Below are 13,160 nucleotides of genomic sequence, written 5' to 3'. Positions count from 1 at the left end.
ATCTTTCTACAGGGCTGGGTCAATTGTATAGTCCCCAATCTCCCCCCCCCAGGGGTCTGTGCTGTTATTGTTCCTACCCAGCCTATAAGGCAATAGGCTGGAGTTAGCAAATATGATCCCTTCAGGCATTCAATTTTTTACTTTTCTTAACTGTAAAGGTAAAGGGAGCCCTGACCATTAGGTCCAGTCATGGCCGACTCTGGGGTTGCAGCGCTCATCTCGCTTTATTGGCCGAGGGAGCCAGCATACAGCTTCCGGGTGGCCAGCATGACTAAGCCGCTTCTGGCGAACCAGAGCAGCACACGAAAACGGCGTTTACCTTCCCGCAGGAGCAGTACCTATTTATCTACTTGGACTTTCACGTGCTTTCTAACTGCTAGGTTGGCAGGAGCAGGGACTGAGCAACGGGAGCTCACCCCGTCGCGGGGATTCAAACCGCTGACCTTCTGATCGGCAAGTCCTAGGCTCTGTGGTTTAACCCACAGCCCCACCCGCATCCGTTCTTAACTGTAAACTGGTAGTAATAATAATACACAAATGGTGCTATCCTAGTGTACAGAACACTTAATCAGACAAAAGCTAGTATTTAATTTGTATCGTTGACGCCAGTTATAAAAAGTCTGTTACAGCAGCTAACATTTAGACGCTTGAGACATACTTATATTTGCGTTGTTTTATTAGAAAAAATACTCAGGCAGGGTCTACAATCATCTGTCAATTAAGAATGGTATACAATGAATGCAAAAAGAAATAAAATTAAAAAATACAAATACAAACTATATCTGAAAACACCTATTTGGCAATTTTATAACTTTTTTTTAAAAAAAAGAATCAAAGTAATTGCAGATGACCATATAAGTTTAAGCGGTAACTGAAGTGCTCAAGCAAAATTAAAAAATAAGAAATAAAAATAACGAACTGCATTTTTTTTTAAATAGTAACATTGCTACAGATCTTTATGAAATACCATTATTAAACGACTATTCCAGAACCATTCCATGTTAGTGGTGCTTATAATCCACACATTGATGAGGAATTCAAATGTATATAGACCATTCTAGACTCAATGGGACCCAAGCAAGCATCTCATCTTCATTAAGGTAGACCCCAATTTATGGTATTGGAAAAGCTAAGTTCTCCAAGCAGAGTGTCTAGAGTTTTGTTTTTTGCTATTTAATAATAAAAAAATTAGTGTAAAAAACAGCTGGTATTTATATTCACTGTAGTAATGCAAAAAAAAAAAAAAAATCCTCCTAAACATGGAGGGTTAATCATGCAGTTTGACTGCATATAGCCACCATATAATTATTTTTTTTTACATTTGTTCCTTCCAACAAGCAAGGAAAAGAATGATTTCATATCCCTTACCAGCAATGGGCGCTGTAAAAATCCGAAGGATTTCTGGAAGGATGTTCAATGTGTTTTTTGTTTTTACAACAGTAGTATATAGCCTCTTAGAAATCCAAGAGACATTTTTTTTTTTATTGTTAGGAAAGGTGCTTGCTTTTAAACAAATTCTTCTGGCAGCACTAATGAATATCCTTCCATATTATTTCTACCATAATATATACATCTCAACTTCCATGCCTCTAGAAAAAACATCTACAATACATTTCATAATATAAAAATATATTACAAATCTGCAAAATTATTTTACAAGCAATGTCCCATTATCTATCTATTTCTCTCTCTCTCTCTCTCTCTCTCTTTTGTCTCCATATAAGACGAACATGGTAACACATATTTTTCTATTCCTGTAGGTTAAAAGAAGTCCATAATTTCTTGCTTAGTAAAGCCAGGAAGCAATTTAATTTTCTTTTCATAGCCAACTTTGGTGCATAAACGATTGTATTTTTAAATGCTTCTTTTTTAAAAAATACACATTTTTTTACAACTAGAAAAATTTAGGCCAAAAGGAGGGGGAAGGAGAAGGGAGATTTCTTTAGTAGCAAAGAGGAGTTTTAAAGGCCAAGTAGTAAACAAAACAACATTGCTACCTTCTTCTGTAGAGGTTATTAAAGTTAAGTCTTACTAACATACAGTAATAGTCCTTAAGGAGAGGATCAGATATACAGCAACACTTAACACCGACCTGTTCCTCTTGAACGTATATTCCACCAGAAATGAAAATATGCCACCACCATTTTGCTTAAACATGATACCACCACTTGTTATGCGACGACACGAAAGTGACAATGGATTACTTCGCACCAGACTCTTGAGAGAAGAGTTCCCTCTCTAGTGTGTATTTATTTCATTTACCAAATGACAAGATCCCAAGAAGCTTGCTTACAAAAAAACCCAACAACCACTACTACTGGGAGGGTTGTACAGGGCAATGTATTAATTGCCAGTTCATCCGATACAGGCTATGCCAGGGGGGTGGGGTGGGAGAGGTTGCTAAAATAAAAGCCGCAAGCATGCAAAGCCTTTGAGAACACCCACTATACTGCCGGTATATTTTGCTTTCCTCGTCTCCCATCGTACAGATATATAGGATCTGTTCCATGTATATAATATATTCCATAGATGCACCGAATTCATTCACAGAATGGTTTGCCAAGCGTAAATAGTTGGTGGCAGCCGGGCGCAGGGGAAGAACATAAGGTGGAGGGGCTTGACTAATGTGCATTTTCAATTCTAATTCCACCGTCAGTGAATAAGATGATAGATGAGGTGCCCGCGCTGAGCTCGCTTTTACCTCTTCAACCTCTTCTGTGGCATTGTTCTAGGGAGGAAAAGGAAACATTGCATTGGTGGCTTGCCCAAAAAACGTCAAGGAAACTTAACATGCGCTGGTTTAACGGGTTCACAAATGACACTCTCTTCAATGGCTGTGTCTGCGTGCCACGTTAAATCGCATTCAGCCTGATGTGTGCAAGCTGGAATCATCCATGTGAGCCCTGGGCATGAAAGGCCCGCTTCCTTTTCTCCTGGTCCCACGCAACCAGGAGAAAGGCTTCAGAAATCTTCATTTCGCTTCCCCTGCAACTGAGTTTGCCCTTACGTATGAATTGGGGCTTGTGGTTTTATCACTCATTATTGTGGGTCGTTTTGAAGCCAACCACAGTACGTGATAAACCACAATCCCAAGTTTGGACAAGCAGCCAAGTTTAAGGGAAACTCGGAACAGCAAAGAGCCTCCAGAGTCCTTTCTCCAGCTGTGCAGAAATGTCGCACTCTGGTACAAGACAGCTCTTCAGACATGGATGTGTCATGTGAAAATGTTCTAATGTGGTTCAGAAATTATGAGCAGTGGCCCCTTAGAAAATGTGCACACTACCCAAATAAAGATCAGGAGTCACAACCTCAATTTTGCAACAGGATTCTGTTTTCCGTTTTTCACGTGGCAGCAATTCATGGCCAGCACAGAATCTCCAGTACATGTCTTCGGTCATGTGTGTTCCCGTTTTATTTCTGATGCTCACCATTATTATTTTTTAACCAAAAGTGAACTTTACCTTGGTTGCAGGAGCCAAAATGTTAAGAAAACACTGTAAACATTTCAAAAAAATATTAGCAAATGTATTTTATGAAGACTGAAAAAGCTGGCAGCAACAACAAAAAGTTTCATTATCCAAGAGTGAGTACATTAACTTGGAAATCTTAATGGCAAGAATCCAGAGAGTCTAGTGCAGGCATAGGCAAAATCGGCCCTCCAGATGTTTTTGAGACTACAACTCCCATCGTCCCCAACCACTGGTCCTGTTAGCTAGGAATCATGGGAGTTGTAGTACCAAAACATCTGGAGAGCCGAGTTTGCCTATACCTGGTCTAGTGCACACAGTGTTTCAGTGCTACATTGGGTTTGGGTAATTTTTCCAATTCAGTGGCAGCCCTACACCACATGGGGTGCTGATGCAGAGGGGCCCTCCAAGCTGCTGGGAAGCTCTTCAGGAGTTTTAAGAAACTGATACCGGGAGGGTGAGGGGTTGGATCCTAACCATTTATTGTAATGCCATTTATTTCAAAGCAAGTGTGGTTTGGATTGCAGTTTAAATCTCCTCAAAACAGCTGGAACACATTTCACCACTGCATCATGTACATCTGAAAACCCACAGGGCCAGTGTAACAGGGTAAAACACTCGTGACTGACTGCTTTGTGTTTATATCAGTCATGATTACTTGTGTTGCATAGCGCATTTGATAGCAGCGTGCACTTTCCCAAGGCAAAACTGAAGCTGATTAATCGAAAATATGAGAAATAAAAGGGAAGTGGAAAGGCTTACTGGAGATCAACACCCCAACTCACGTGTTCCCCACCTGGCTTGGGGTCCCATACAAATGTCCATAAAAGTATATAGCCTCATATATCAAATTGCGTCAGGGGAAAAGGTGTGGTATAATGATTCGTAAACCCATGAAGCTTCCTGATATAGCATCAAGCTACCCTTAAGCTCTAGTGCTGGGCTTGATGGAGTTCTTTAAGGATGGCGTTCTTCCCATGCCTACTAACTGACTCACTGGGGGTTGAACCAAGGGCTTCCAGTATTCAAAAGAAGAAAAAGAAGAAGAAAGGAAGAAGGTATGCTCTTCTGTTAAGCAGTTCCTGCTCTTAATCTTTGATTGACAACAGCAGTTTAAAAAGTGCAGGAACACAAGAGGTTTCCTATGACAGGAGAAAGTTTTGTTTTGAATATGCACCATATATTCAATACAACAGTTTTCTTTTAAAACATTTCAGAGTATCTTTGGGGGGGAAATGTACAGAAGATTTAGTGGTGGGCACCTTTAGGCATTAATATAAAGGAAGCAAATCTGCTTTTAAGAAGCAGATTTAGATAGAGAATCAAATCTCAAGCAGCACCTGATGCTCAAAAACAGGTTACAAGAGCTGACCACCCCCTCTCCCCAAAGTGGAAAGAAAGTTATTTTCAAATTTAAAAATTGCACTGAGCACAGATTTCAGAGTAATACCACGTGTATTACAGGCCAAGAGTAATTAGCATATATTTATTAAAATATATATGAGAAGATAAATTTGGACTTTTAAAAGTTGGTATACAAAAATTGGTATACAAACCAGCATGATCTTAACAGAAGTGATCTTTCAGGATTCCACTGTGTGTACCTCCTTTACTAGACTTTCTGTACACCAAGCACAAAAAAGTAAAATACACTTGGTAAATATACACATTCCCTTTTCCTGTCACTACAGTTTAAGAACTGTTAAAATGATCTCAAACCTCAAAACTTAACTTTTTGATGCTGTTTTTGTTGGAAGTTGATGTATTGGTGTACCAAATGCTATTTACTTTCTCTAACTTCTGGCAATAAAACTAAGGTGAAATTAAGAATACTTCAAGGTCTACTTGACTGACTAAAAAGAAACTGAAGACATATGCAGGCATTAACTGTTAGACTATTTTTCAATTCTTTTCAGTTGTGTTTTTTATGTTTTATCACTGCTGGGTCTTCCACCCATGGCTCCTTCAGTAGGAAAGTGAGGATATAAATCAAATTAAATCAAATGATAAATAAAACTTAAGGTACCAGCATTACTACTTTTGGCATCAGCTTCAAAAAGTCAAGCGAGGCTTAAGGTCATAATGAGAAGAGAACAATCAAAAATTTAGAAGTTACCTGTATATGTTTGGGTCCAGAAGCAAGGCAGCATCTTTTGGTAGTTTTGATAAATGAACTACTTTAGTTTTTAACTGATGTCGCTCACTTTCATTTACCCACACATCAGGAAGACTATGAATTACAAAAAATTAAAAAAAATGTCAACCTTTTCCCCCAACCATAGATGTTCTAAACGACATTTAAAAACAAAATTCTCACCAATGAATGTGAACTACCGTCAGATTAGATGATGAAGATGGTCTATGAATGGTTTTCAGTAGTAATAGCCTTGCTTAGCTTACACATGAACTAAGGGAACCAATGTTGGATAACCGCTCAATGACAATGACAACATGCGTATTCTCAGGATTCTACTTAATGCAAAGTGATGGCAGCATTGCACACGAGGAGGCACTGTATACACCTGATGAAACAGCCATGGACCATTAGAAATTACCAAAAGGATCAGAGTATAGGGCTTTTCTGTTCTCCTTGTCATCCGAAAGATGAGAATACTGCTAGATCCTGCACATGACTCTCATAGGTTTTTGAGATGCTAAGCCATAAAGTAGAAATGGTTTAACTTCTTTTGGCAATGAAAATCCTAGCCTGTGCAAGAGCATGGATTCAACCATCAGCATCCATTATAATTCAACTTACCGGTATGTCATGATGAGACAACCAATGCAACTACTCTTGGTTTAAGAAGTGCCTCTTCCTCATAGTGGCCATACTTCCATTTGCACACCACAAAAAACTAGCTTTGAACAGAAATAAAAGCTGTCCTGCATCCAATAAGCACAAATAGCTTAGAATATTGCATATAAAATGAATTGCAGTTTCAACAAGTCAGGAGAATTGTAAGGAAATTGCAATCTTCCCAGGCCAGTGTTTTTCATAATGATAGCAAAACACGTGAAACAGCAACGGACGAAGATGCACTAATATACAGCTGACTCTTCAGTGCATGCATGCATGAGCAATCCCACAGCAAAATCTGCTGGGATGATAGACTTAGGATGCAGCAGATCTCTGGCTCAAGTTGGCATCCCCAACCTCAGCTCAGCTGAAGAGACACTGGCATAGCTTGCCAATTTCTAAGTTGCTTCCAGTTTTTAGTCCCCCAAAAGTGGTGTTTCAGGGGCTGGACTGGATCCTAAGCCTGTTCATGTGAACTGGCAATATGGAATAGAACTCTTTTTCCCCTCTGCCAAGCTTAAGTAGTGCAGCAGCAGCCAGCCCACTGCTAAATGGAGTTTGAATCTGGTGTAGCTTACACCAGCTTGCTTTGCGGCATTTCTTGTGCATAGGCTTGCTCCCATACTCACATATCCTCTGGTGTCCAGTGAAGTAGCAGCTTTATCTTTCCAGACTCCTCTTTTCTCTTAGCTATTACCTAAAAACAACAGTCAAAATTATTGGGCTAAAATTTGTTGACTGGCACTCATAACCACACATAGAAAGTTTTTTATCACTCTGCAAACAACACTGTACAACTGGAATAAATTAGGCAAATTGAATCATTAAGAACAGAAGTATAGACTTTGCACACACTTTTATTATCTGTAGGCCTGGTATTGTTTTCAAGTCTCTTCATCATGTGAAATACTTGCAGGGGGGAATACATAGGTAAAGGGAAGGGAGGACAGAGCTGTGTCAGGAAATCAAACCTCATGAGGAACAGTTGAGGGAACTGAGTACGTTTAGCATGGGAAAGAGGAGACTAAGAGGAGATATGATAGCCATTTTCAAATTATCTTAAGAGCAGAGACATGGAAGAGGGAACAAGCTTGTTTTCTCCTGCTCCAGAGGGTAAGCACTTGAACCAATGGCTTCAAGATACAGTGGTGCCTTGCAAGACGAAAAGAATCCGTTCCGTGAGTCTCTTCGTCTAGCGTTTTTTTCGTCTTGCGAAGCAAGCCCATTAGCGGATTAGCGGATTAGCGCTATTAGCGGTTTAGCAGCTATTAGCGGCTATTAAAGGCTTAAGGGATTAGCAGATTAGCTGCTAAAAGGCTATTAGCAGCTTAGTGCCTTAGAAAAAGGGGGTGGGGAGTGGGAAAAAAACCCCAGGAATCGCAAGACATTTTCGTCTTGCGAAGCAAGCCCATAGAGAAATTCGTCCTGCGAAGCACCTCCAAAACGGAAAACCCTTTCGTCTAGCGGGTTTTCCGTCTTGCGAGGCATTCGTCTTGCGGGGCACCACTGTACAAGAAAGGAGATTCTGACTAAACATCAGGAAGAACTTTCTAACAGTAAGAACTGTTCAACAGTGGAACAGACTCCCCCAGGAGGTTGTGGACTTCCTTGGAGGATTTTAAGCAGAGGCTGGATGTCCAGCTGCCATGGATGCTCTAGTTGAGAGTCCTGCACTGCAGTGGGGTTGGACTGGATTCCTCTAGAGGTCCCTTCCAACTCTACAATTCTATAACCTTTTGCCAGAAAATATTCTTTATAATTAATGTTAACTACAAACTTGAAAATGGCAAGGAAGTTATTTATTACATTATTGCAGCCAATTCCTGGGTGCATATGGTGGTGCTGGGGACCACTACTAGCTTCTGCCTTCAGTCTAATGCATTCCAATATTAACACAATGTGGTGTGTTTGTGTTTGTGTACGATATATGTATGGGAGTCTTAGACACAAATGAGACGTTACAAAGGAACATGACCCTTGTGGTCCCTTACTAGCGCTACAGTTCTATTACTCTATGGGGACACTGCTAGACAGCATTTCCTCAGAAAAATAATAGTTGAAAAGACATGTAACATGTCAGTATTGCATTGCTTTCCGACTGCTGCACCAAGGAAATGGTAACACAAGACCATGTGCTTTTATCCCCAATGTTTTTATGCAGTTTGCCTTTTAAATTCCTGTCCAAAGCTTGCTGGTTGTAAGGGATGCATGAGTGCAGAATTGAGAGGGAAGGTGTTTGTCTCCTCTCTAGAAGCATGGGGAGACAGCCACAAAACTCTTGTGGAAGAAGAATCACCTCCTTTAATGAAGCTCGAGAACATTCCTGGAACTGACTCTGAACTGGCTCAAGGGGGAGGTGGGACTGCAAACATCATGAAGAAGAACTGGAGTTCTCCTATGCAAAAGAAACTGTTCAATTTTAAAGCACAGATCTATAAAAGGTCAGCTCCAACTGGGAATTAAGGTTAGACCTAAGTACCGGTAAATGGAATTCTGCTGACCTCTTCTGGAGAAGAGCAGAAATGCAAATGCAGAAACTATAAGAGAGCTGGCATTTTAATTTTTATTTTGAAGTCTGTCATTCTGTTTGTTATATGGCTTAGACCCAGTTATCCTTGTTGACATAATTCTTTCCCCCAGGTTTGTCGTGGTGCAAGTTTCCTTTGCAATTGCTACTGCTCTGATCAGGGGAAGTGAACCTCAGACCCAGGAGTCAAATGCAGCCATTCTAAAAGGTTTTCAATGTGTCCCTCCAGACTCTCCCCAGGACATGTGTCTCCCCATCCCACACATCTCACCAGCCATGCTCTGCACCATCCTCAAGTACTTTTGCCTGTCTGGAATGTGTCCTTAAACCATTGGTTAATGGGACCTGGCTAGTGGTCCCCATCGTTATCTCCCCCACCCTCACTTGGGCCAAGTTTGACAATCACTTGCCATCATAATGACACCAAGTGATCCCCTTTTTCCCTGAACAGTCTGAAATGTAGAGCCCACAAAGCGTGTTTCAAAGTGCTCTGCAAGTCCTAAACTGATCATAGTCTTACAAAGCCTTTTGCACAGGGCTTCTCAAAAAACACAAATCATGTGACTTGCAGTGTCGGCAAATCCCTTTCAGATAAGCCAGGTTTTTAATGAAAACATATGATGTCCACTGCAGGGCAGGTGAGTTTGGTACCTTCACTGCCTAAACCAGGCACCCCCAACCTTCAGCCCTCCAGATATTTTGGCCTACAACTCCCATGATCCCTAGCTAACAAGACCAGTGGTCAGGGATGATGGGAACTGTAGTCCAAAACATCTGGAGGGCCAAAGGTTGGGGGTGCCTGGCCTAAACATCTGTCGTTTGCCAGGATGGAGATCAGTGCTCCATGCACCTATGCCATGCAATCCCTGTAAATTTGTCAACAAAGGAATGAGGTCCTCACTGAAAACGATTCCCCGCCCCTGCTCTATTCCATGTTCTGAAGGCTTGGAACGTGCTGAGGGCTCACATACTTAACTCCTCCATTCCCAGATGTCCTCTAACCTCAAGCACTCTTCAGTAATAACTCACATGAAGAGGGAAAGGAGGTACAAAGGGCTGCACTGCTGTAATTGAAGCCACAGCCCCACTGTTGCAATGCTCCGGCTGGTTCATGAAGGCTGCTCGCTCACAACTCAGCTGCAACTTCTGTGATGGGAGCTTTTTCTAGTCATGAAGACTCCTGGGTGATTTAGAGCAATGGAAGATCAGGATTCTGTGTGGTGCAGAGGAGCCTCGGCAAATAGAAAAAGGCTCCCCCCAGTTACAGCTGAACTCATAAGCATCCAGCAGGAGCAGTATAACACAGGGAACAGAGCTAAAGCTTTGTCCCACTGCTACTTTGCAATTTCTTTCCCTCTTCAAATGCAAGCAATGACAGAAGACTATAGTTTCTATGATGTCCATGTTTGGCAAACTGAGGATAGCATTAACCACAGTATGCGAAATTGAGACATCACAGGCAACTGGGTTTGAAGGAAACCTAGAGACCTGAGAAAGCAAAGTTCAAAATCTCGTTTAGCCATGACTCCCATTTAGTGACTTGGGGTCCAAGTCAGTTCCTCTCAGCCTAACCTATTTCACAGGATTGCTGTCAAGAAGTGCAAAATATAACCTCCTGCAAAGTGTCTTACTACCATTCCTGTATAAGGAACATTTTGAGCAATCAAAATGCTGTGAAAATGTAATCTGCCATGAACATGTGGACATGCACATATCTAAGCAGTGTTTAAAAGCTGAACATCTTATTAAGGTAAGTACGGAAGAATACTTACAGTACTGTGAAATACGACACTGTGGCCTTTTCCTAAACTTTCTATGTGAGCAGAAAGGTTGAAGCAGATAGCTCGATGTCGTATGGCGTCCAGAGTCTGCGCATCAAAGAAGTCATGTGGTCTTGCTAAAAAAAGAAAAAAGCCTTCAAAACTAATGGAAGAGAATGTTAAGTATTCAAATATTCAAGCTACAAGGGTCATATTCTATCATGAACAAAGTTTACCAGTTAAAAATAAATTCTGATCAGCTTCGGAACAACTCCCTAAACCAACTGAAATGTTCAATACTTTTGCTTTTAGGATGGGCAAGCATCTTATAGATGTCATCCTATTTGAACTGTGCTTCTCTCTAAATCTACTCTGTCCAAACTTAACACAACCAACCCTAAGGAAAATGGTGCTTATAAACTGAAGACAGGCAGTCCCTGTAACTGCACTTAAGTAGCAGTGAGATAGCCTTTGGAAATGAGCAATTTCTTCAGGTTAGTACATTCAACTGAAGGTTCTGTCTTATATACATACTCTTTCAGAAGGTTACAGAAGAACAAAATCATCCTAGAATTGCTTCAATTATATTAACTCAAAAGAGCAATAATAACCAAATACTCAGCACAAAAGGTTTTTATTCACATGCAAGCCTTGCCTGTAGGGCATTATATAAATTTAAATTTCTCTATTAAAATTAATATGATGGCTGCCCTTTTGAATTATAAACTTAAAAAACAGGAAAGCAAAGTAGGCAAAATCAATGTATTTTATGAGCATTATGATGGGGAAAATTTCTTAATCATTTACACCTGGTGGAATCTTGTTAACAATATCTAATCAGCATCAGTTCTTAAAGAAAAGAAAAAGTTATTGACCAATCTCAGAACAGTTGTAATTTGCACAATAAAGACATCAGCAAAGATATACAAGTCATTCATATCCCAAATTCCACTTAAAGCAAAGCAAAACAAAAACAAAAGTAACAAAAAACAGGTTTATCACATATACAACCAGCAACATTCTGATTTGCGTAACATTCCAGTATTCTCTCTGCTTCGGGGGCAAACTTAGCAATGAATCTTATAATATATTTCAGATGATATTGTAATAAAAAAGTGACCAACAAACCGGCAGATTCATCCAAGAAAATTATAGTTGCTTAAACAGAACACCCCCCTAAAGCATCTTACAATTTACAAAACAGAATACTGTGAATGAAGTCTTCTACATCACATGATACACATAAACAAAAGCAAAATAAGTACCATATTTTTCCGTGTATAAGATGCCCCCATGTATGACTTAATTTGTGTACTCCAAATTAAGGAAAACACCCCTCAGCACTACCAGTGTATCAGACGAGCCCCAATTTTAAACCTGAGTTTTTGGTTAAAAAACCTAGGCTTATACATGGAAAAATACGGGATGTGCCAGTTCTTTTCATAAAAACAAGCCTTAAACTTACAGTTTTAGCTGAGGAAGAATCAACATCCTTCTAGGCCTACGAAATCATTAGTTGGCAGTCTATACGAATCAGTGTAATTTGCTTTCATTCATTTTGTACTAAAAGTTATTATTATGGACCATATAATTGTGTTCCACTGACTAAGAGAAAACTTTTGAGCAACCTTGGGAAATGAAATCTTAAAAGATCTAGACAAATCTTTAAATATACTTACCTCAAAAACAAGCAATTTAGAACAGTTTAAGATTAAACTTAGATGAGTTCTTACCTATATATAATGTTAACTGCCAAATCTTCGGAACATTTCATTTTAGATGTATAAAAATTATACATCACTAGGAGGGTTTTTAATTATGCAAGTTCTGCCTAAAATACCTTCCACTCACATTATGCTAGTTTGCTTAAAATGCTAGAAATTGAAAATATTCTGAATAGATGGAATAAAAACTATAGATGACTACTTCAGCACTGTTCAACTGCTACTGATATTCTACTTCAACAGACTGTACCAATGTCTTAGCTCAATTAAAACAGTTCTCCAAACCATGGTCTGGGAAATCAGAAACTGGAATCACACACTTCTCTTCTTCCCTCCACTTTTAAGTTTAGCTCCAACCATAGTTTGCTGTGACATCAAAACCGGTAAACCATAATCAGTGCTTACCACCCAGACAATTAGAAACCACAATTCAAACTGAAGTTTCATCTTCTGGTTTGGAGGTAGGGCAAGCAATTTTAGGCACTACAGTTATGCTCAGTGCTAAACTGCAAAAAGAAAGTGAAGAAGATTGTGTGAAGGGGGTAGGGCAGGCCTCTGAATTGAATCTTAGTACTGAGAACAAGAGAATCCGAGGACAGAAATAAGACTGAGCAAATATGCTTAAAAACTTTCAGGGAAGCAAACATCCATGTGACTGCTTATGTAATTGGGTTATGAAGGTATCTACAGCAAGAAAAAGGAAAAAATACATTTGATTCAACTTTATACATTCACTATACAAGCGAACACATAAATATATTTACTGACTCATTTACTGCAACAGTAAGGGAAACAAAGACGTAAAACTGGGGAATCAAGTTTCAATTCTCTGGATACTACTAATGTAAACACTGAAAACTAATTCTAAACCTTTTGCTTGAGATA

The 13,160-nt window shown here is 39.8% G+C and overlaps 1 protein-coding gene across 5 annotated transcripts in view; it reads right to left on the bottom strand.

The window, feature by feature from the left end:
• Window positions 1-658: 658 nt before the first annotated feature.
• Window positions 659-13,160, bottom strand: part of AEBP2 (AE binding protein 2) — a 30,782-nt gene continuing 18,280 nt past the window's right edge. For 2 of the 5 annotated variants that reach the window (XM_083402204.1, XM_083402203.1), the window contains 4 exons: window positions 10,564-10,688; window positions 6,894-6,961; window positions 5,584-5,697; window positions 659-2,728 (listed from right to left, as the gene is read on the bottom strand). In XM_083402204.1, coding sequence (XP_083258330.1) covers window positions 2,698-2,728; window positions 5,584-5,697; window positions 6,894-6,961; window positions 10,564-10,688 — 338 coding nt within the window. In that variant the 3' untranslated portion in view covers window positions 659-2,697. Of the gene's footprint in view, window positions 2,729-5,023; window positions 5,089-5,583; window positions 5,698-6,893; window positions 6,962-10,563; window positions 12,960-13,160 lie in introns of all 5 variants that reach the window. The other 3 variants (XR_014502638.1, XM_083402202.1, XR_014502639.1) reach the window with 3 other exon arrangements.

Source organism: Podarcis tiliguerta (assembly GCF_965153285.1).
Source record: "Podarcis tiliguerta genome assembly, chromosome: 10".
Taxonomy (NCBI): Eukaryota; Metazoa; Chordata; class Lepidosauria; order Squamata; family Lacertidae; genus Podarcis; species Podarcis tiliguerta.
Note: the sequence above shows the minus strand (reverse complement) of the source record. Positions and strands in the feature narration are given on the sequence as shown.